Source organism: Balearica regulorum, chromosome 6, assembly GCF_011004875.1.
Source record: "Balearica regulorum gibbericeps isolate bBalReg1 chromosome 6, bBalReg1.pri, whole genome shotgun sequence".
Classification (NCBI taxonomy): Eukaryota; Metazoa; Chordata; class Aves; order Gruiformes; family Gruidae; genus Balearica; species Balearica regulorum.
The window spans coordinates 20,985,644-21,008,784 of NC_046189.1; the positions used below are offsets into that span (position 1 = coordinate 20,985,644).

A 23,141-nucleotide genomic window follows, 5' to 3' on the forward strand; every position below is an offset into this window, starting at 1 on the left:
ATCAAAACAATACAAATCCCAATTACAAAGAAATACTCAGAAGCACAAAGTATTGCTAACTCGAACACTTTACACAAAATCATTCTTTACAATTCATCTCTAAGTTAAAAATTAGCATTTTCTAGCTTTCACAGTTTGGGAAAGTGTGACTGGAAGAAGTAGGAAAGACCTCGTGTACCCTGTGTACCATTTTAGCCACGAGTCTAATAACATCTGTGTATTCTGAGAACCTGTGATGTAGATATGCTGAAGTAGGGTAGCTTTTCTTCACCACCTAATGTAAATTCACAAATATTTTGTTTCCTAGCAAAGGTGTTTTCCTCCATCTGGAATAATGACTTTTTTCTTGTGTAATATAATAGACTCAGGAATTGTATCCTCATGTATATTGTGAGGCTTGTTTTTTTTCTAAGTTTGTTTTTTCTTCCAACATTTCTTCAATAGATAGTGAACTGCTGGGCCCACAGAGATCTCCAGACCACCAGCTCATGTATTTGAAAGGCATCTGTTTATTTTTAAAATGCAAATGCAGCCTACCTCAAAGACTGACTTGCAAGAAATGAACAATCTGAACAAGTCAAGAGGTTTCCAATCAGGAGCTGTGTTCCTCCTTTATATCAGGCTATGATCACTTGCTGTCAAAACCACTTAAACAATATCCTGGAATCTGAATGAAGTCCCTCCACAATTAAAATGAGCAGGATAATCCTGCAAGAATTATTCAGGCAAATCATTTTTCACACAGTTTAAAGTAATGATAAGGTCATTTACAAAAGAAATCAGCGCCTTTGAAATGCTGACTTGTAGACAGAGGACTGCCTGGAGGAGGGCCATAGATAACAGTGAAGACTGGCCTCCTAACACTACCCTCGCAGTCTTTGGAACTGATTCTGATGAAGAGAAGGCCCAATAAGGTTAATACCCCTACTTTGATCTCTGTCAAAGCGTACCAGCAAGAATTAATTTACATTTCAGATGAAAAAGGTTGACAGCATGAAAAGGCATCTTGTTTCTGGTATGTGAATGTGCTGTAATAGATCGGGAATTCTGAAAGGAAGTTCTGAGGAAGCTAAAGGGATAAGCTGAGCGGCTGCTTTTATTGGGAAAGAGATGAAAGGAAAACAAATTTCAATATGCGCTGTTCTGTAGAAACATGTAAGCCAAATGCTTCCTAAATTTCAAGGCCTGCTTGAGCTGGGAGGGGGAGGGAAAGAAGAGGGAAGTACATATATTTTAATTATATGGTTTTGCTAATGTCTGGATGACAAATGCAAACAATCTATCTCACTGCCTGAAATGGCTCATTTTTTAAAAAAATACAAAGGTGATCATACTGCATTTTACTGAAAAGCTGCCTTGAACTACACACTCATAAGATGTGAAGTGAAGGGAAAGATTTGGAGTTGCTTTTGTCTCCATGTCACTAGGCACTTGGACAGTGTAATGTAAACAACAGAAAGACTGTCAGTGTATTTTAAAACCTGGAAAATGGCCACCATTAGCAAGCATGAGCTTTAATCTGAAACACAGAATAATTAGCATGTAGAGAAGAGAAAATGTGCACAAGAAGAATTTTCAAATAAGTCCTAGATATAGGTTTCCAAAGGCAGACAGAAATGTGTTGAGGATTATTATTATTATTATTATACCCCTTTGAATGCAGCACCAAAGATAGGAGGAGCAGACAGCCTAATTAACACAAAGGTGCACTGTGTCACTTAACCCTGTAGTTCTAATGCTTATTCACCCAGATTGATTACTGAAACCGTCAAGTGCCAGGTTACAAAGGAAGACAGTGTGTGTGTTGGTGGGAAGAGTGCTAATAGCATTCCTCCAGCATTTGGTCCAGAGAGCTCAGCAGAAGTGTCCAAATTCAAAGGTACACGTACACTCCCACTGCCTCGGCTCTGCCGTGTTCAACGCAGTGTCTTAAGAGATGGCAGGAAGGAACCCAGCTCTGAATCTCTCCCATGTGTGCAAACAGCAGAATAGATCAGTTGCTTTCTCTAAAGAGCTAGTAATGAGCATGCATCTCCTACACACCTAGGAAATCTGGCTGGACAAAACTGAGGCAGAATGTCCCCTACAGTCTCCAAGGGATACTGCTACACATCAACTTCCTCCTGAACCTGAGATAACTCTCGCCTTACAGAACTGGCAATTACTGCAAAAGGCTGTCTGTTTTAAGTCAGGAAATCAAAGTCCAGGTATGGCCAGTGTAAACGTAGCAAATACTCCAGAAAATAGTTGTGGGGGGTATTTTAAGACCTACTCTCTGTACTATCATGAAAACAATAGAAAATGACAACACAAAGGAGAATAAGAAGGGGGGAAAGTGCATCTGCAGTCCTTCAGTGCTTGTTGTAATGGGAGAAAAAAAAATCCTTAATAGTTCTATATTTAATAGAATATTCTGCATTTGACCCTAGAGCTATATTTCATCATTCTACATAACAGTATGCATGCAAAGCTATAAATTATTATTTTACCCTAATGATACTCTGTTCCTTTCTGTAACTGGACTGGTATTCTGTCTTCTGCTGAAAGTCACAGTGATGCTTAATTTCAGAGTAGCAAATGTAGATAAAAGAAAAACAACTAAATTTACTGGAAATGGCTCGAGAACAAAGTAAAACAATATTTAGAACACATCTTTTTCAGGTTGACTTTAGACTATATGATACAGAACAGAGAGGTGACAAAGCTTAAGGAATTATAGCACAGGCAGCTGGTAGAATACAGGTGGTACCTTGTTTTATCTGTAAACACATTTGCTACAACTCATTTTTGATCAGCTACAGTCTTTCAACCTGGGGTTGGACAGGGAAGGTGTATTACACTGCATCATATGGAGGCTGCTTCATATTGGCAGCATCTGAAAACACCATTGAGTTCACGGCACTGGTTCTTAGATTTCTGTGCCATATGGTACCCTGCTCTCTACTAGAAACCTACACAGCCCTATGGGCCTGTTCCTCCAATAATCTCTTTAAAGTTTATTCAAATTCATATTGATATGGCTGCATAGGAGTCTGGCAGAGAGTCAAAAGATTGGCCAAAGCTGGCAAACCCAGCAAGCAGTCAAAACAAAAACCTGGCAATCTGCCAAGATCAGGGCTCGACACAAAGACAGAGAAACCCATGTCCAGTGCCTCCCATCCACACTTTTAGCCAAATCAATCCAGTGCTTCATACCAGCTCTACATATAGTTGAATCATACTGATTGTGTTCAGAACTCAACAGCTTTTAATCAGTATGTTTTGCTTCCAGAGAAGTACTTACGAAAAGCCCAAAGTGCCTGATACCTGTCACTGATGTCATTTGATAGTGAAGAACAAATGATCAGAAGTAATGTTTTTGATTGCTTTTGTTTGGACTGTATGTATTTCTCTTGGCTATAAACACTGACACGTGAAATCACCCACAGCAAAATAGGTGTTGGCAATTGAAATAACGTTTTAATTACCTGCTTGAATATGTATAGCTGCATCAGTTCTTCTGTTCCTTATTTCCTTGTACTTCCTGCGAGCTTCATATCCTCTCCAGGCTAAAAATACAAAACCATGTGCTGGAAATTACATTTATTTAAGGAACTGCTACGGAGTCTACAGAGTCAGAGTTGTGCTGAAACTTTCATCCCTCCTGCCACAACCACTCCAGCCCCCACCCCCAATACCTCTTCCCCACCCACCCACATGTTGAACTCTGGGTTCACGACTTCACATCCCCACAACTTCAAACGCCGCTTCATTCGTCCAAATTTTAATTGTCATCATGTGCTCACCATGTCCTAACCCAAAAGGCAAAGGTGCATGATCATGTCAGCACAAGAACTCCCCTCCTCACACAGCTCCCCAAATTAAATATAAGGAAGCCTGCTAAATTACTGATAATCAGCCTTTCAGGCCCAACCCACGATGTATGTTATCTGGAATTCTGGAATACATGGCGAGGAGATGGGGGACACGTGCTACTGCATTTCATTTATGTGCTGCATGCTAGTGTAGACATACCTAACAATATTTTCATTTTGTGCACAGGCAAAGCATTGAAAATACTAAAATATTTAAATAAAGGCATTACCAAATACTAACATGACACCTTAGAAGTAAATCAATAATATTTGCATCAATTAGCTGGAGAGAAAAGCACCTCTGGTTATTTTGATTTCATAATAAACTATTTTGAATTAATAAGTAACGTACATGCAATTTAAGAGCCGGAAATGCAAAGACCCTCAGTAAAATAGGGAATGTGAATGTTTACCTGACTGTATGGTAACAGCACTATTTTCTCTTTTCTCTTTGACTTTCTTGTACCTCCTTGCTCCAAGCCATCCCTTGATATAGGCTTGCATGACCACCACTCTCCCTATAACTTCTCGCAGGAACAAATTTAACTGCTCTATATGGTAATACCTTAGAAAAACCTGAAATGGGGAAAAAAAAAAATCAGTATTACATGCAGGTAGTAACATAACCTCTTGTATTGTGCCTTTTCTTTAGTCTTATGTCAGCCTATTTTAGGGCACCATTGCTGAGAAAACTGGTAAAATACTGGTCGTCCCATTGCAAAATAAACCACATATTTACCCCTTTTACAAGGTAAATTGGCCAGGGGGATATTTTTCAGGGATCAACAATATTGAAATACAGCCTTTCTTGACAGTGGGAAGAGAAATCCTGGGCTGAATTTGTTTTTAGACATAATAGCATCTAACAGCATTCTGCTTCAGGAGGCAAATCCTACGGGTGCTTACATATACTTCACCTGGGTTTTGAGCAGGAAAATTCTCCTTGTTTTCCTTTGTGCACTGTAAAACAACTCAAGATGCTGTATAACATCCATTTTACAGAAATCATCCACTCTGTTTTCAACCATGAACAAAGGCTCTTGACAAAGCCAGAAGGCTCTCAACTGAAACTCCGCAAATGGATAATGTAATAACCAGGCTCGCAAGATGGGCCAGAGTGTGAAGTTTCAATCATGCCATGATTAAGAACAGGAGGAACTTCAGTGAGGCACTGACAGATGTACCGTACTTACGCAGGCAGCCACGTGCAGAATGTGCTGTGGGGAGGTACCCAATGCACCCCTCCCTCTTGCAGCACTAATTCAGCTGGCTTGGAAGGGCACCTCCATAACCTGGGAGGCTAACTGGAGCAAATTCCTTGCTCTTTTGTTCATTCATGCAGTACTTTTCAAACCACTATTAGACATGTTTTGCTAAAAGGATACTATCCTTGAGAAAATGTTAGCACCCTCTACCTTGGTTTTCCCAAGAATCCAGTTGTCTAGTTTAGATTTCTCCAAAATGGCAAGACAGTTTTCTCTGCTACCAAGGGGAGTCTCATGTGCCTTGAATGCAAGGTAATAATACCTGCAAAACCAAATGACAAAGAAAGAATTGACATGACAATCAATATGTACTTTCACTGCTCTTCTCTAGCTCAGAGCTGCATCTCTAGAACTTATAGGCCAAATTCTCCTTTATACTCAGTTCTCTTCATAAATCAGGACACAGCTGTCATGAATAACTAACTGAGCATATACATGACATAGGAAAATAAGTGGTACCATAGTGGTGACAAGAACCTACTGCATTCTAGAAATACCCAGTCAGTGTAATCATCCATAAAGGTCTTTCACAAAACAGTGCAACTTGGGAAACAACCAAGGTTGCTCTGAATTTTTCAAGTGAACGAGTGAATGAATGACAGGGAGAAGAAGGAAAAGTGCTAGAAATCAGAGTAAGAGAAAGGAAGGCAAAAATAAAACCTTTTGGATAACGTGTAAAATAAGTACGCCATCTACAGAGCTGCATAACATACTTTGGCACAGTTACATCTCACTGCAAGTCTGCAAGATCTGTTGAATGAGCAGGTGCTCCCTGAGATGTTCAATGGACCTTTACAGATTACTGAGTGGGAGAAAAGTCAAATACTAGCACCAAAGAAAAAGAAAAGCACCAGAAGTAAGTTATTAATGACCTGATGCCTGTTTCTTATGAGAAATGCCAAAAAAGGCATTTCAGAATCTGTCAATATTTTAGTTACTGGTATCAGTCATTTTTCACAAATAAATATAAAGGACGTTAAGATTCTTTGGGAAGCATAAATCCACAGAAGAAGCTGAACACTCTTGAGCTTCTAACAAGATCAGTCCCATCAATGGAACGCAGGGAGCTTCCCATTTTCAGTATGCCTAATAGAAAGACTGAGGATTCTCACTGGTGAAGGTAAAGGCCAGCGGTAGGAGGGTAGGTAGTACAATGATACAGTGATACTGACTGATTATTGAAGCAGAAAAGGCTGCCACTGTGTATGAAGAATAAAGATTTGCTCACAGTAAAAACAACTCTCATATCAATCTTAATTTATAGACAGCAAGATGCTCAGACTGCATGAATACCCACCTGTGCTTCACACCTCCAGAAGAGTTCATATATATACATAATGAAAACAATTGGCACTGCTTTCATATCAGCAAGGATTTTATCAGTGCTGATGGTTAAACAGAACTGGCAGCTATTTTAAAGAAAAAACAAATGAACTACTCCTCATATGAATGTAATAATTTTCTTTACTCACAAGGATTTCTGTGGTTATGATTAGGTTTGTAAGCCAATAGGCATGACATCTTTTTTTCTGCTTGATTGGGACAAACAATTAATCGGAACGATTGTGATCAATTTTAGTGGCTTTTGAAGCAGGCCCATACTAAACAACATTGACTTTTCTTTTGTCCACATTCCCTTTCACAATTATGTGAAATAACATTATTGTGCAAAAAGTTAATGTAAAAGGGATGCAAACATGTTTGAACTGAATTAAGAATGAAAGGACCAATCCCCACCTGTAAAGCCGCCATGCATTGAATGGTGAAGAATGGTTTTATAGTATTTAAGTAACTCCCAAACAATTATGTTAAGTAACAGCAAGAACATGTGCCAGTTAGTTTAGAAATTTAAGGTTATTTTAGCACAAATACACTGTTAGATGGTAGCAACTCCCACCTCAGCTCTCTTTTATGAACCCCCATATGTTGTCTTGGTCTTTAAGTTATACTTCTACAGGAGCTACTCTATTTACATTGTGTTTCAGAGGAACTGGCAGGTTCAGCAAACCATTCTAATTATTAACATGGGGAAGAGCCATCAGATGTTCTTTAAAACATAAAGAGAAGAATCCAACCAGTGAACCTCACAGACAGATTCCTCTGTAGCCACATAGAGGCAAGAAAATATCCCACCTCATGCTGAAGAAAAGATGTGGAAGCACTTAGAAAGAATGGAATAACACAAGTGTGGTGGGTTTTTTTTTTTAAATCAGGAGAATATGATTTTCAAATATTCGCTCCAGTTAATCTCTAGATATTAGCTCCAGTTGTCACAAAAAAGAAAAAAAAAACCATTAAAATGGTCAATAAAGATCAAAGGGGAACAAAATGACCTCTGAAGGCAAAAGCAGTAGAAAGTCCTGGACCAGAGACATAGATATCCACCAACTGGAGATTATTGCCCACTCTGACTAATGACAGGAGATTATGTATTACTGAGTTATTTTTAATGCAGTGACTTTCTAAAGAAGATGATATTGCAAATTCTTTAGCCAAGTCTTTCAAAACACTAAGAGTCATGCCATTTAGTATGTATGGAGAAACATGCTGTATTTCAAAAACAAAAGCACCTTTTCTCCACCTTATTACTGAACTTAATGATGCCAGTTTTCACCAGACAAATGGTATTACGAATTACATTAATAAAACTCAGATTTAAAATATACATATTACAACCAATTTGTGATAGCATGCAATTTCACCACACATTTGACAGATACATCAGGGAAGTTGCACTAATAGTAAATTGCTGTTTGCTTCAAAAGCCAGTTCAGATAGCCATGTTATTTACACATGTATGTAACTTAAGCAGTTCCTTTCCTTAGAAGGAAAGGATTCAAGTGAGTGATAATATCAGTTTTCTGGTTGTTCATATATCTTTTAAGGCATGTTGTAGTTGGAAATTTTAAAACCACCTAACAGTTTTTAGATAGCACTGATACAGTAGAATAGTCAAGGGGGAATCTCATAATTCTTGAATCTTACTATCTTATCAATGACAGTCTAATTACTGAGAAGTTGACTTCTTTGTGACAAATAGCTCAAAAATACTTTTTAGTCAGGTATGCAATTTACATGCCCGACTATACCATTTTGTTTATGACAAACTTCAATACATTTCAATTGTAGTACCCTCTCCATTAGCTGTCTTTCATGGTCTAGAATGTAGTTGGTTTTGGTATTCAGAAAATAAAACTATAAATAAATCAATGCCCATTTTCCTTATCAAATCTTATTTTAACAAATGTTTTTATAAATTTAAATTTATCTTTCTCCTAAGAAAGCAAGCCATTCAGAATGACAGTAATTTTTCAACCCACAGGAATAACTTCAGTTTCTGTATGTAAGCATAGTCTCTCGATATTTCATAAAAGTTTCCTCTAAATGTTTTGATTGATCCAACCACTGCAGAGAAGACTCCAGTAACTGGTTAAACATGCTGGCATGTCAGATTTTCAACATCAGGTATTCCTGTTTCTTTTCAGTTATGTCATCAAAAATTAGGCAGAATTGACTCATCAGAAATAAAGATGGTCTAGAAATATGAGACTGGCAATTTCTTTTTGATTATTTCTCCTCCAGAACTGCTTTTGGAGTTTGCATTCTGCACAGTAAAGGGTCTCTAGTGTTCCAAAGCTCAAATCCATGTATTTTTTTTAAGCAAACACTTTGTTTTCTATCTGGTGCCTGTTTTCACGACTGAATCACCTCTGTAGATGCACAAGTAGTTTGACTTGGTGTGCTCAGGATAACTGTGTGGCAGCACAGCATGTGCCACATAGGATCATCTAGTTATTTTACCTAATCTAAAATCTTTGTACAGCAACAGACCACATGGAATATTTTGGAGGAAGGTAAAATGTTTCACCCTAATCTATCTGGTAAAAGTGTGCAAATGTTGTACATGGTGAAATGGTAGAGAAAACGACTGGGCGTGCACCCAAAACTTTGAGGTATATGCAAAGCTACAACTGTTCATTTTGATTTACCGGCCTAATTTAATTTCTATCATACTTATGTAAATCTACGGTACAGAGATCACAGACAGAGTGACCTCTATCTACAACATTTCACCAAGAGAAGAAAACAGAGACTTAATTTCAGAAAAGTAGAGAAAGAAATCACATTTGCTCCCAGATGAGATAAAAAATTCACAACTCTACTTTTTTATTTCCATATTTGCACTTGTTATTCCAGCAGAAAATGCAGTAGAGTGGAATACTTTGGTGCTCCTCTACGTTAGGCCAATACTTTTATTTCTATTTTTAAAAATAAATTTTATAGTCTTTTATGTGTCATTTCACAAACATGCACATATTTGTGCAAAACTACTTTATTTTCTTGGGTTATACATCCTGCTTGAAAATTCCCTACACATGAGACATATTCATCTACATATTTCCTAGAAGTACTTGACTAATCACATTCTCAGTCACAGTGAGACTAAGTAAAAGAAAAGTAATTTTCCCTCAGAAGACCTAATTTCTCAGAACTGAATGAAACTTTGGAATTATGTATTTCTTCAGCAGTGGTTCTTAAACTACAAACTATACTTCATGGATAGTTTCCAGGCAAAAAATACATTAAAATGGGATTAACTGTACTTAGTAGTCATTAGGCAGAAACTAACTTTTTTAAAAAGTTCAGTTTTATCAGAATCAGAATTAAGGTTAAATATTAAAGACATCAGAGTATGCTAAGATATAGAAAACTTCAGAGTGATGCTATGCATTAACTGTCTGATTATGGCCAAGGCATTTTAGTGTTGGCAGGTTTAGATTAGATAAACTGATTGTAAACAAATAGTTCAATTTCTCTCCTCTCCCTAAAGGGTGAACTGGAACTGTTCAATAAATAGCATTTAAACAGCACCGTTAACTACTATACCAGTGTCTCTTACTAAAGTTCCCTTCACGGTCCAGACTTAAAGACAGCATCAATTCTACACAATTAACTTGCCAAAGCAATGATTAACTCTTTTTCTCTTTAAAACAAATCTTTGTACTAAAACATACTGGCCTGAGGTGGAGAATGGACAATGATATGGGAAGAGCATGAGGTACAAGAGGGCAAAATCTCTTTCTAGCCAGACCCCCAGCAATAGTAGGGAGATTCTCAACATTCCAAAAAGTAGTGATTCCTTCTTGGCCCTGGAGTTGGAAAGTTAAAAAAACCCATGTTTTTTAGCACTGAAAGAGCCATTAAATAACCTTCAAAAATTCCTAACTTGTATTGGTTGTATCACACCTCTTTCAGAAACTTTCACATCTGAATTCATACAACTAATTACATTTGACTATACTGAGAGTATGAATTAAAAAATGTAAATGAAAAATGAAAAAAACATCTAAGATACTCTTGAAATTCAGTAAAAGATACTTAACACATGCTGTAAATCATCTGATAAACATAGAATCACAGAAATGCTTTCAGAAAGGCTTAGTTTGGTCCATTCTGCATATACTATTCATAAGGGGTTATCAGACTTTTCACCCCTAGAGGTTTTGTATCTTCTCCATCCTGCAACTGTTTACAAGTCTTCTGTGAATGACAAGACTCTAGAAAGTATATGTGGAAGGTACAGTAGTTTACCATATTTAAAATGCACAGGAATGTTATACATGTCTGGTGAAATCTTAAAGCCACTGAAACAGATAACAAACATTTCCATGGATAACAGTAAAATCAAAATATGGGGGATGTTACAATTTTGTTTCCGGAAATCACTTAGGGACTTTGGTACAGTGCAGACTCACCGGTAAAAGTAAGTTTGCATTAAAAATGCATCATTTTAAAAGCAAGCATTTCTTTTCTCTATAGCAAACCTGTTGACTTCTAATTTAATTCAGTGCTTCCCTGATTTTGAATAATAAACAAGTCTATCACCAAAGAATTTGTAGGGTTAGAAAAAAGCATGTACTGAGGTAATATGGTTTACAGGATTTTGCAGTATTTGACCAGTTTTTATTTCTAGCTCCACTCAACGCAGAATGTGACTTATTAAGGTCAATAAGGTTTTATACGGTCATGAGAAATGCAACACTGATGGTTTAGAGGCTGTGTACCAGGTGTACTAACAGTGACTTTATGCAAATATGCACTAGGAGACTGAAAAAGCAGAACCAACCTCCCTGGGATCACTGTTACTGTAATAGCACTAGTATTGCCATAAGCGTATGATCTGAGTAACATCATCTGGCTACTATGCAGTAGGTAGTGCTTATAGGAAAAGTGTATCCTGCATCCTAATGCAGTACAAAGAACTTTACTGCAGAACATAAATGGGCAGAGAAAAAGAAAAAAGACAATCCTTACATGAAACTTGTACAATACTTCTCAACACATTCCTATGTGTTTATGAGGCACTTTGAGCCTGATAGCATTTAGTAGCATTAGACTCTCAAGTCCCTTATCTTTCAACCCATAGTACAGTACATGCCACATTACATAAAAGGTGTATCCAGCTGGGGGATATGTGGTGAGGACACACCTGCACACCATATCATGTCATGTGAAGTTCCAGGGGCCTGGGCACTCGGATATAGCAAGGAATGTCCTATGTAGTAAGACTTCTAGTGCAGGTCCCTGGTAGAAAGCACACCTCCCTTAGCAACTGTGCACAGGCACTGTGTGGCCCCACGAGCTGGGCACACCTGGTTGCCTGATCAGGTTAACAACCTGTGTCTGAAACCTGGAATTCCAGCCTGAGAAAGGGGCCGTGCTGCTTCACAGCGAACACGTAAGACAGACACACGATGGCACGGGGTGCAAGACAAGGCCAATGGAGACGAAGTGCCTACGACTTGACAGGTCTACAGTGTTTACAGGGGCTGCAGATTACATTTTCCTCCGTTAAGTAAAAGAATATGTATATTTATATACATAAACCAGATGGCATACTTGGCTGAAGAAACATTGTGTGAATGAGTTACAATTAAGTCCTCTCCTCACCATCTGTTTTTTAACCCCATAAACTAACTTCCAGGTTTGCAACACTGAAATAATCTGTTCTACATGAAAACAGAAGACAGTAAAGAGTAACATTAGACGGAGTTTTATCTTTTGTTTACCTCCCACCTGATAAACCCTGAATGGTTCTGTTCCCTGCCTTTGATTGTTTTGTCCTCATATTTCCTGCTAAGAGTTTACAAAACAGCATTATTGAACAGGCAGATAAGAAGCACACCTATTTGTTTAATAACATCAAGGGAGAAAAAGTGCTGGCTCATCCATTTTGTTGTTAAGTTGCTCAAAAGGATCAAAATACCAATTAACTTGCTGGCTTAGAAAATCTTTGATATCCTCACATTTACTGACATTTTGAAACTCTTGTTCATACTTGCCTAATGTCTTTTTGATTATGAACAAAGAAGTGCCAATCTGTTTAGCATTTGACCTGTTTTCTCAAACATTTTTATGTATTCAACTACTTAGTTCCTAAAAACACTTGACTAGTCATGGCTGTAAGTTGAAGAAAAATGTTTATTGTTCCATTGATGATAACTTCTTTAGCATTTTTGTTATTTTTTTTTTCCCCAAGAGCAAAACAGAATAGAATTTGTTTAAAAATAAAGCGTAAACTGAACAAAGGAGCAAGAACATCCCTCTCCTACCCCCCTGTTTATATTCTGAACTCAGGAAGTCTTCTATGCTGTTGGGCAAATTCCTAAATCTCCCCCCACTTCCCTTGTTGTGTTGACTTTCTTTCCTGAAATAATTTTATCAAGTTGGACTAAAAACTTGGGGACTATCTGACAAGATGTTAAAACACAACTTTCCCCTTATCGGCAGGAATGGAAAGCTACAGTCAGTACTGCTTTTATTACCATTACTTTTCAAGATTGTACTCAAATTCAGTGCACTTCTGAATGAAAATAATCCACTGATAAGAGGAGGCCTAATTTCCTCTCAATTTACACTAATTTCAGTGGAGTTAATCTTAGTTCACTTATGTGTAAATTGGATAAAAGTTAAGGTTAATAATTCTGCCTTCAGCCTCTTCAGGATGTTGCAAAAATGCGTTAGTGATCACAAAAATTAATCTCTTTGTCAAACCTGCTTTAGAATGGTGCGACCTTACTAAAATTAGTCATGTAACACACAAAAAAAAGGTGGGGGGAAATCATGTCTGAAAATTAAATTGCTTTGATGGACAAATGAACACATTAGTTATCCTTCCTGGGATACATCTCTAGTGTTTTCCTATCACATATTCATTTGGCATACTAATATATTACAAATAAGAAAATATAATATTTTTTCAGAATTAATTGATCAAGCTATGGTTTAATCATTCAACATCTCTCAGTGTAAGGACCACAGATTTCCAAGCCCAAATGACTGATTTACACATATATAAATTTACCTGATCTTTGGGTTTTAGAAAGACACTGTGAAACTGTTTATGTCTCTTTTTTATCAAAAACATAACCAGCTCCTTCCCTCTAGCATCATGTGAATGACTTGCTTTCAGTAGATTCATTAATTCTATATTGTCTGGATAAGCAACCTTCAGTTCAAAAAAATATCACTAAATGCTTGATTTAGCCATTCACTACTTGTTCCTACTGTTGAGTAGTTGATTGCTTAACAGTTCTGCTTCTGCTCTATTATTGAATTATCAATCCTGCAGACTGGAAAACAGTCAATACTACACAACAACATAGTTTAGATCTGGAGGAAACCATAATGATCATATAAACTTATTGTTGCCATAAAGACAATAGCATTTCCTGAATCAAATATATAACTTTTTAAGATTGGGAATAGCATTAAAGCTAGGTTCAGGTGAACAGAGATCTGGTTATAATTCATGATACCTCCAAGACAAATGACCATGAGGCTACGAAGCTATTATGAGGAATATTTCTAAATGTAAAGCTTTTATATAATTTTATTCTTAAGCATGTACACGTTCTTCATATGATGGCTGATGGTCACTGACCTTCCAAATCTTTGTATTGTCTGAGCATGATGCATAATTTCCACTTGTTCCCTCTACTGAGGGAACCACTGGGACAGGCTTGCTAATGAATACTAAGTGCTCACTGCTGGTCTCACATTGACTTTTCTCCATTAGAACTCAGAGATCTCTTGTAGTCTTTACCTCTGATAGTCACTGCTCTCATTAGACAACCAGACCATACATGTACAAATCAGTGTTTGTAGAACCTTCTGTACTTAAACATAGAATATATTTTACTGGAGTTTTAAAACAACAGGCATGTTATAGAAGTCTTACCTTTTCACAAACTCTTCAAAGAGGATGCGATGAGAATACCCTTTTTGACGTATTTTGACAGTTTCCAGAATTCCAGTATATCGTAGCTGCAGCAGAACTCTCTCATGAGAAAATGTCAGTGCTTCTCGATCATCGTTAGGTTTAATGCAGCGGATAAAGTGAGGCTGTCCAACAACCATTTTGGATAAAAGATCCATGAGGGAATACTAGTGAGGAAATTAAAAAAGATGTGCACACTTGACAAAAAAACCGCAATGCAACTACTTAAGCAGGAGATATGTATTTGTAAATAATATGCAATGCATTATTATATTTTAATCTGGAATGGTAACCTGCATTGATATTTCATTAATTTTTATGCTTTTGGCTAAAATTGTAAAAAAATATATTCTAGTTCTTATTTCTTACTTCTTACACGTTCCTCTTCATCTGTCCTCACACCACATTTCTGTAGTTGAAGAAGGCCCATATTTAAAAAAAAAAAAAAAATTGAAAAATGTCCTAACTATAATTCTACTGTAGGCACATTTGACCAACCAGCATCTCCAACAGAAGAACAAGCTTTACTCTGAAACAATCAATCACAGAAATTCGCAGAAAAACATAGGGAAAGGGCTGCAAGAAGTCGTCAGTTCAGTCCTCTGCCCAAAGAGAACATTAGATGTCTCTGTAGCATTTCAGGCACATCTCTGTTTAATCCATTTTTCAGAATCACTGGGGATATAGACTGCAAAATCTCCTGGGACACTCTACTGAAGTGCTACATTATCATGACTATTCATATTGTTCTTAACATCTAACCTAAATCTTCCTGCTGAAATGTTGGCCCATTACTTCTTTTCCTATCCAACCTGGACATGGAAAACAATTTATTCCGCTACATTTTACGAAAATGCAAAAAGTGTGATCAGATCATATATATCTGCTTTTCCAATGTCTTCTCTGAATACTGATACTTCTGGCTCCATCCTCATCTCATTAACCTACTGTATGATAAGTATTTGTTGCAAATACACTCAATCTCAAATCACGTACAATTCCAAGCTGACCGTGTGTGTTGGGTTTGTGTGGCAAGGTTTTGGTAGTGGGGGGCTACAGGGGTGGCTTCTGTGAGAAGCTGCTAGAAGCTTCCCCTATGTCTGACAGAGCCAATGACTCTCTCTTGGAGTTGGCCAGCCAGCTCCAAGACGGACCCGCCGCTGGCCAAGGCCAAGCCAATCAGCACCTCTGTGATAACATATTTAAGAAGGAAAAACAGTCAGAGAGCGCTTTTTGCAGCCAGAGAGAGGAGTGAGAAGATGTAAGAAACTCTGCAGACACCAAGGTCAGTGAAGAAGGAGGGGCAGGAGGTGCTCCAGGCGCCAGAGCAGAGATCCCCCTGCAGCCCATGGTGAAGACCATGGTGAAGCAGGCTGTCCCCCTGCAGCCCATGGAGGGAGGATGAGGGGGTGCAGAGATTCCACCTGCAGCCCGTGGAGGACCCCACGCCGGAGCAGGTGGAGACACCTGAAGGAGGCTGTGGCCCGTGGGAAGCCCGCGCTGGAGCAAGCTCCTGGCAGGACCTGTGGATCCGTGGAGAGAGGAGCCCACGCCAGAGCAGGTTTGCTGGCAGGACTTGCAACCCCATGGGGGACCCACGCTGGAGCAGTTTGTGAAGGACTGCACCCCGTGGAGGAGACTCACGTTGGAGAAGGTCGTGAAGGACTGTCTCCCGTGAGAGGGACCCCACGCTGGAGCAGGGGAATGATGAGAGGAGTCCTCCCCCTGAGGATGAAGAAGCGGCAGAAACACCGTGTGATGAACTGACCATAACCCCCACTCCCCGTCCCCCCTGTGCCACTGAGGGGGGGCAGAAGTTGAAGCCGGGAGTGAAGTTGAGCCTGGGAAGATGGGAGGGGTGGGGGGAGGCGTTTTAAGATTTTATTTTATTTCTCATTGCTCTACTCTGTTTTGCTTAGTAATAAATTAGATGAATTCCCTCTCTAAGTTCGATCTGTTTTGCTCATGACGATAATTAGTGAGTGATCTCTCCCTGTCCTTACCTCGACCCACAAGCTTTTTGTTGTACTTTTTCTCCCCTGTCTAGAGAAGGAGGGGAGTGATAGAGCAGCTCTGGTGGGCACCTAGCCCCCAGCTAGGGTCAACCCACCACACTGTGTCACTTTGCTGTAGGCTGCATCCATATTATGGTGTATTTGCACACTCACTCCCCCACTCCACTGTTTTGTTTTGTTTCTTTTTTTACAGTTCCTACACAGCTGACATCTGCATAGTTCTTTGCAACAGCACAGCAAATCTACACTTGTATTACTAGAAAAGTCTGGACGTGTGTCCCTGTACCCTTCACACTGGGGCAACATCTCAATATACCTCAGCTTTCTCTATGCCTTTCTTTACACCATTTTGCACAACAAAGAGAACAGGTATTCCTGCAGGGCTTGAAGCTTTGTCCCACACTGGCTAGTACACAGCATTGTGAACTTCCCCACTCAGCATGGTACAAGTGCAGCCCAAGGACCAACTGCTCACACTTTTCTACTCTGCAATGACTGCAAAAAAAGCCCAAACCATTAACCAACAGCCTTGGATTGGCATGTGGGTTTCCTTACTCCTAACCTTCCAATTCCAGCATTCTCAATGCCTTTTCCTTACCTGTTTGATTTCAACACACATGCAGAATATACATTACCCCAGACAGGATTACTGCTGATAAAATGGCAATCCATAAGATTTATAACAGTACTTCCAAAAGATGGATTGTTTTTACTTATTAGCACAAATAATAAATCTTAATCTTTAAAAGTAGGTATGCTTGAGCTTGTGAAAAAATATGAAGGCTTTAGTAATGACAGCTATTTTATTCACACAAAATCAGTCTTCTGTTCATAAAGGGGCCTGTTCTAGACCTCTAGCATTTTAGATGGAAATAGTCCAGACTCTAGACACTGTTATCAATGTACTCAGTGCAATTATAAAAGTACAAGTATGAGGAAACAAAAAGAAAAGGGGCAAAAGAAAATTTATGCATCTACAAAGGCCTCACAACAGAATAAAAAATTTCTCTTATTATTCTCTTTGATCTCACAATCCCACAAATATTTTAGATATATCTATTGTTCTTATCACCGAAACGTTTGTTTACAATTTAACTTTTGTACCCTAAAATAGGAAGCCATAGTTTGCCGCTTCATGTTAGTTGTTTCCTCAGGGTGTCGCATAACCTCCATCGTGTCAACCTGGAAGACAAAACTCAGATGCTAAAGCTGCTCCAGAAACACTGCAGACCCACCCCACCTCACCTGGGTTCAATTTTTGTTATGGTCATTCCTTCACGTGTGAGTATCTCAGAATATTTTATCAGAGGTAGGAAGCCAGCCTCTAACTGATGCAGGACACGCAGTGATTTCAGAGCGAGTCGTAAGTGTTCTGAATGATTTCACACTTTTGTTATGATAGTATAACACTAAGCCAATGAAGCAGCTGTCAAGATGCCATATCTTATAAACTGATTTCTAAAAAGCATTCCTCTTATCACCACTACAATGGACTCCATCAGGTCTTATTTTCTCTACAAGAAGAGTTATCATTTTTGTAATGACCAGGAAGTAAATTGAGCTGCCTCATTTTGCTCACGTATGAAAAAACTGTTGTTGTCGGATAACAAGTGGCAAACTAAGTAATGTCAGAATGTATAAGTCTTTTCCTTTCTACTGCTGTGGTTACTATTAATTACTTTAAATTGCCATTTTGATGCCCAGAATTTCAGCAATCTTACTCTGCTGAACTGCCATAGCTTCCAATACCACTTTTTCAGCATTTCAGAAGAGTTATTTTTAGAGGGTATACACGGACAGCAAACATATTGCTCCTTGTATATTTTAGTTATATTGTCAGTACAGCTGTTCTTATCAAAATGAAACCAGAATTTATGAATTAGTATAACCATGGTTACCAATCACAAGCAGATTGTGTTGCTGTATTACAGCTCAACAAAATTAAAGAAAATCAACCAGCATCCTGTTTGCATGGAGCATTAACAACATTTTAGCATTCACTTGTTTTGTGGCAGTTTACCATCTGCTCTGACCAGGTGGCATTTGTAAAAACCAGATAATGCTGTTGTCAGCACCTGTGCTACACTTCCTGGACTTCGCTCCATACGATCATTTCCAACACTCACTGACTTAAGACCACTCTTCTGAACACTAAAAGTAATTACTGAAAGATTACAGTTCTCAATAAAATAACTGTGTCTCTTACCTTCAGGAGATATTTAGGAGACTGCATGCAAAATATAAAGGAAATAAAGCACTAAGTAGTAATAGATCGAGAACATGGATTTTGTGTTAGGGAAGAAGTCAAAAGAAAACTTGTGAAGACAAGATTCAGAATACAGACGGTGCAAAGGGAGACAGATTTCCATAAGGGTGAAAAGAAAAAACTAAAAAAAGATGCAGTTTGATTTCAGTTTTGAGGATGTTAACAGAAAACTCAGTAACACATCCCAGGAAAAATGCCTTATCAGCACAGATAACATCAAACATCTTTAGAGGACACCTGACAAAGTAAACATCAATGACCTAATCAGAACAGCAGGCACGTCCATGGGGAAGGATATGGGAATGTTTCAAAACTCTCTTGGCAAGACAGCTGCTTTTTGAGAATTGATATCTACGTCTCTAGTAAAGGTCAGGTAGAAGACAAAAGCCATACCAGTGAATATCGACAGTAAGTTCAGAATAACTGGTAACATTAAATGGTAAAAGATAGACAATTTAATCATAAAGAACACCAAATCAAAAGGAAAAGCAAATAGTTTGAGGACTGCACTGGAGCACAAATACCCATGAATTTGAGCTTCTAAACTGGATTCTTGTCTGTCTAGAAAAGCAGAGACTCTTAGTGATATTGTTGTTGGAGGTTCAGCACTCACACTCTCTGTCATATCTGCTGGCCAATAAAGGGTAAGCTTATGCTCTACCTTTTGGGCAGTAGGATACTGTAAGCATCTCCTTTTCACACCTTCTTATTTTCACCAAACCTGTAGAATCTTATGATCTTTGAAACTGCCACTCTATCAAACATGGTTTACTACGGCCTGCTGGGTTCAAAAGGGTTTTGTTTTGTTTTGGATTTTTTGGGGGTGAAGGGAGTGAACACACAGAAAGACAGATGGTCAGAAACAGTCACAGAGGAGATGTGATACACTTTTTCGCGGAAAATCAGGGTAAAACCAGTATTGTGAGATTCCTTTTTCTATGGATGGAGCTGTAAATTCAGATCTGTGCAATCTGTAAGGACCAGGATCAATTTCCAAATCTTTTTGACAAGAAATATTTGAAGTTTCCATTAAAAAAAATCTGTTAGACCCTGAAGCTAAGGATATTTTCCTGTAAGAACTTTTAGAAGTTTTGTCTCTGGTTAATTTATAACATTGCGTGTCTGTGAAGCCATGCAGTTTTATGGTAGGGCAATAATCACATGTACAACAGGCAATAGGCTTTATCACAACTGGCTTGTCAGAAAATGATAGAACATAATAAGAATGTCACGATATAATCTTGTGTTAAATCACTAGCTACTCTTTTAAACTAAAATGAAGAATATTTCAACTGTTAAGTCACATTTTTACATGACAGTAGTAGTGACGTACAATATACATTTAGACTATTACAACTGAAATGGAAAACAGCTTGACCTAGAAAAGACAAACTGTTCCATCACTAAAAAAAATTGCTTATAAGAGTTTTGAAACAATATTAAAAGAATGATTTATGACATCATGTCACCTTATGAAGTCACTGGAAATTATTACTTTCACATATTAACCACACCTGCTGCTGGCATGGTACAAAATACTGCAAATCCAAAAAATATGTTAAGCAAAAAAGCTCATAAATTAAATACTGAAAATTTCCAAACTTCCAAACAAAATTATCATGTTTGGATTTTTTTTAACAAATTGTAAAATAGTAACTTAAATTCTTTTTCCTGAAGTTGTTTGAATTAGAAGTTTTATGGAATTGTAAGGAAGATGTTTTTTCAGCTAAAACTATTTCAATTAACATTTTCTGGATAGTGTTGCACTTATGCATGCCTTTTAGCTCCTTCTTTAAAAATTTGAAGGGTGAGTAATAGCCACTAAAACACTACTCAGTATAACTGATTGTGTTTATTAAAGCTCTAAAAGAGAACTGCTCTAGTCCATTCCAGCTGTATCAATAAAATGCATACTTAGAAAGTTTATGCTGAACTTAGCTGGATGTGGAAGACAACGTGTGTATAATACAAGAAAATTGAAAAGGCTATTATCTGTCCTTCAGCACTGCAAGTGTTTATACCAGAGAGGACATAAATCTCTGAGATCCACATCTGCAATTGCAGGTACAGTGAAGGATATAGATGTCTGGGTGACATGAATTACTATATCAACATTTGAGCATGAGTCCCTAATAACAGGAGAGACTGTAAAGAAATAGAAAACCCAGAACATAACATTCTGTAGACTTCTGAACAGTTCCTGTTACCACATTTGTTTTTAAAAATTATTAATGTTTCCTTTGAAGGCAACACCCACCCCCGAACCCTTAACTAAGCTAACTCTAACAGTATTACTTAGGAAGCAGGGAGGGGAAGTACATGCTTTCAGCTTGAGGCACAAAAGTTTTCCTCACAAATTAAGTGTACTCAGTTGGCAACACATCCTATTAACTGCCATAAAATTATCCCATCCTTTTGCAATTATGCCACATACTTTTATAGCAAAATCCAGTAGTGTTTAAATTCTACAGTTCTTTTTAAAGAGCACTTTTGCTGAGTCATTCTTTTCTGGTCATCTATCAATCACAAATGTCCCCTGGTTTTTCACTTGCAAGTTGAATAAAAAAACAGATTTTTTTTTTTTTAAATTTTGCCTTTCATACTGTTAAATACACTATTCAAATTTTACTTAATTAAATCTCTTTCTAGGCCAAAATTGCCAGAGGAAAACCTTGACCCCACTGAAATCAAGAGGAACATGGCTCCTGGCTGAGGCACATGTTTTCTGATATTAAGGCAGACTCTCATTTGGCAAGAACCTCACTATACACCCACATCAGCTAAGCATCATGTCCATAGTCTCATAATATTTTATGAACGATTGTCTATCTTCAAAGGGAACACTACTAACCTTGATGCGCCCAGCACTAAGCTGTGGAGGCAAAGACCTAGATGCTGCTGTCACTCTGGCTCTTGCCTGTGCCAAGTTACCTGTTCAAAAAGAAAAGAAAAACATACTGCAAAAACTGATCAAGAAGCTTAGCAGGGAAAAATTTATATGGTGGAAAACCAGCTTGTACAATAGTACTAAAAATAGCAGACACCACCACGCTTCTTCCACACCCCGCTCATTACCAATTGTGCCTGCAGAGCATTCAGCATGGGCATGACAGAATGCGGTGTTGATTTAAAAGGGAGGAAAAAGTCAGTGATAAGGTGGTATGTCACTGACCTTAGCTACTGGGCTGATGAAAACAAGGACAGCACAAAGGCATACAGCTCAATCACTAGTAATCAATTTCTCCGTGCCTCATTGAGAGATTTAAAAGAGAAAAAGGCTGCAGAAACAGTCTTGTTTCTATGAAATCATGTGGATCCTGAAGTGTTTAGACAGCATCTTAAGCTCACAAACTAATGAAAGAGATGAGAAAATGATAAGACGGTATCTTTTTTTGACCTTTTGACATATAGGCCTGCTTAATCCCCAGTCTTAGTGTCCCTTGGGGTTTTTAAAGACTGACTCAGTTCCTCAGGCTAAAACATATTGTGGTGTCAACCGAAAGACGAGTGCCTTCTTTTAAATGTACAGTATGACGTGTCCGAAACTTTTTCCTCTGTACTTGTAGAAAGCCACAGTCATCACAAAATAGCTTTTCAAAATAAAGGCTTAGAGAAGAGAGAGGAAGTGATACAGAACTGTGCATATGCAAGACACTCTGTATATTTCAAAGTTTTAGCAAGTCTAGCACAAGATGTCCAAATGTTTTCTCTGGCTATATCTTCAGAGGCTAAACTGTGATTAATAGCATTGAAAGAACCCTTTGAAGCAGGATTGGTGACATCAAAGCCCTAATCCATGGGTGGCAGGATTTTTATAATGAGTGGGAAGCATTTTAACACATTTCAAAGGATTTACAGCATGAATAAACAATAGGCCTCTGCAGATGTACCACACACCTTTCAGAACCAGAACACATAAATAAGTGTCCATTTTAATTTAAATGTAAATAAAGTGTTAACACTTCTTTCAGATGCTAAGTGCCTTGTTTGCATCAACTCCAGTGTTTAGCTGTTTGCTTTACAGAAAGCCAGTAACTCTAAACAGTCTTCAGAGTTTTGCTAAACTATATATTACATAACTGATAAGGAGGCAGGATGGGAAAAACTAAAACCAAGAACACTTAATTGCTGGTAATTATTCCATAAGGGAGCAGAGCAAACCCAGTGTCCACATAACACTGAAAGGAATTTTTGCTCTTAATTTCCTCCCAACAAGAAAAATACCAATTCCCTGAAAACAGTCTGGGGGCCAGCACTCAAACACAGCAATGACATTCTTTGGAGCAATTCAAACAGTCTGTATTCATTTAACAAGTATTTCTCTTTTTAGCTGCTGGTATTGGGATTGACACAAAGCTGCAAAATTGGCATGTCGTTTCCAGATCTAACAGCATATATTACCTGACAGTCTAAATCACAGTCCAGAACACAAGGTATGTCCACATTTTTGGAAACTGCTTT

General features: G+C 38.1%; 1 protein-coding gene across 1 annotated transcript in view; it reads right to left on the reverse strand.

Annotated features, from left to right (window-relative positions):
* Positions 1–23,141, reverse strand: part of MYO3B (myosin IIIB) — a 209,017-nt gene that overhangs the window by 61,108 nt on the left and 124,768 nt on the right. Inside the window, exons 26-31 of the mRNA XM_075756693.1 lie at positions 21,532–21,611; positions 17,519–17,596; positions 14,361–14,566; positions 5,270–5,381; positions 4,268–4,430; positions 3,468–3,548 (exon numbers count right to left, since the gene is read on the reverse strand). Coding sequence (XP_075612808.1) covers positions 3,468–3,548; positions 4,268–4,430; positions 5,270–5,381; positions 14,361–14,566; positions 17,519–17,596; positions 21,532–21,611 — 720 coding nt within the window. The remainder of the gene's footprint in view (positions 1–3,467; positions 3,549–4,267; positions 4,431–5,269; positions 5,382–14,360; positions 14,567–17,518; positions 17,597–21,531; positions 21,612–23,141) is intronic.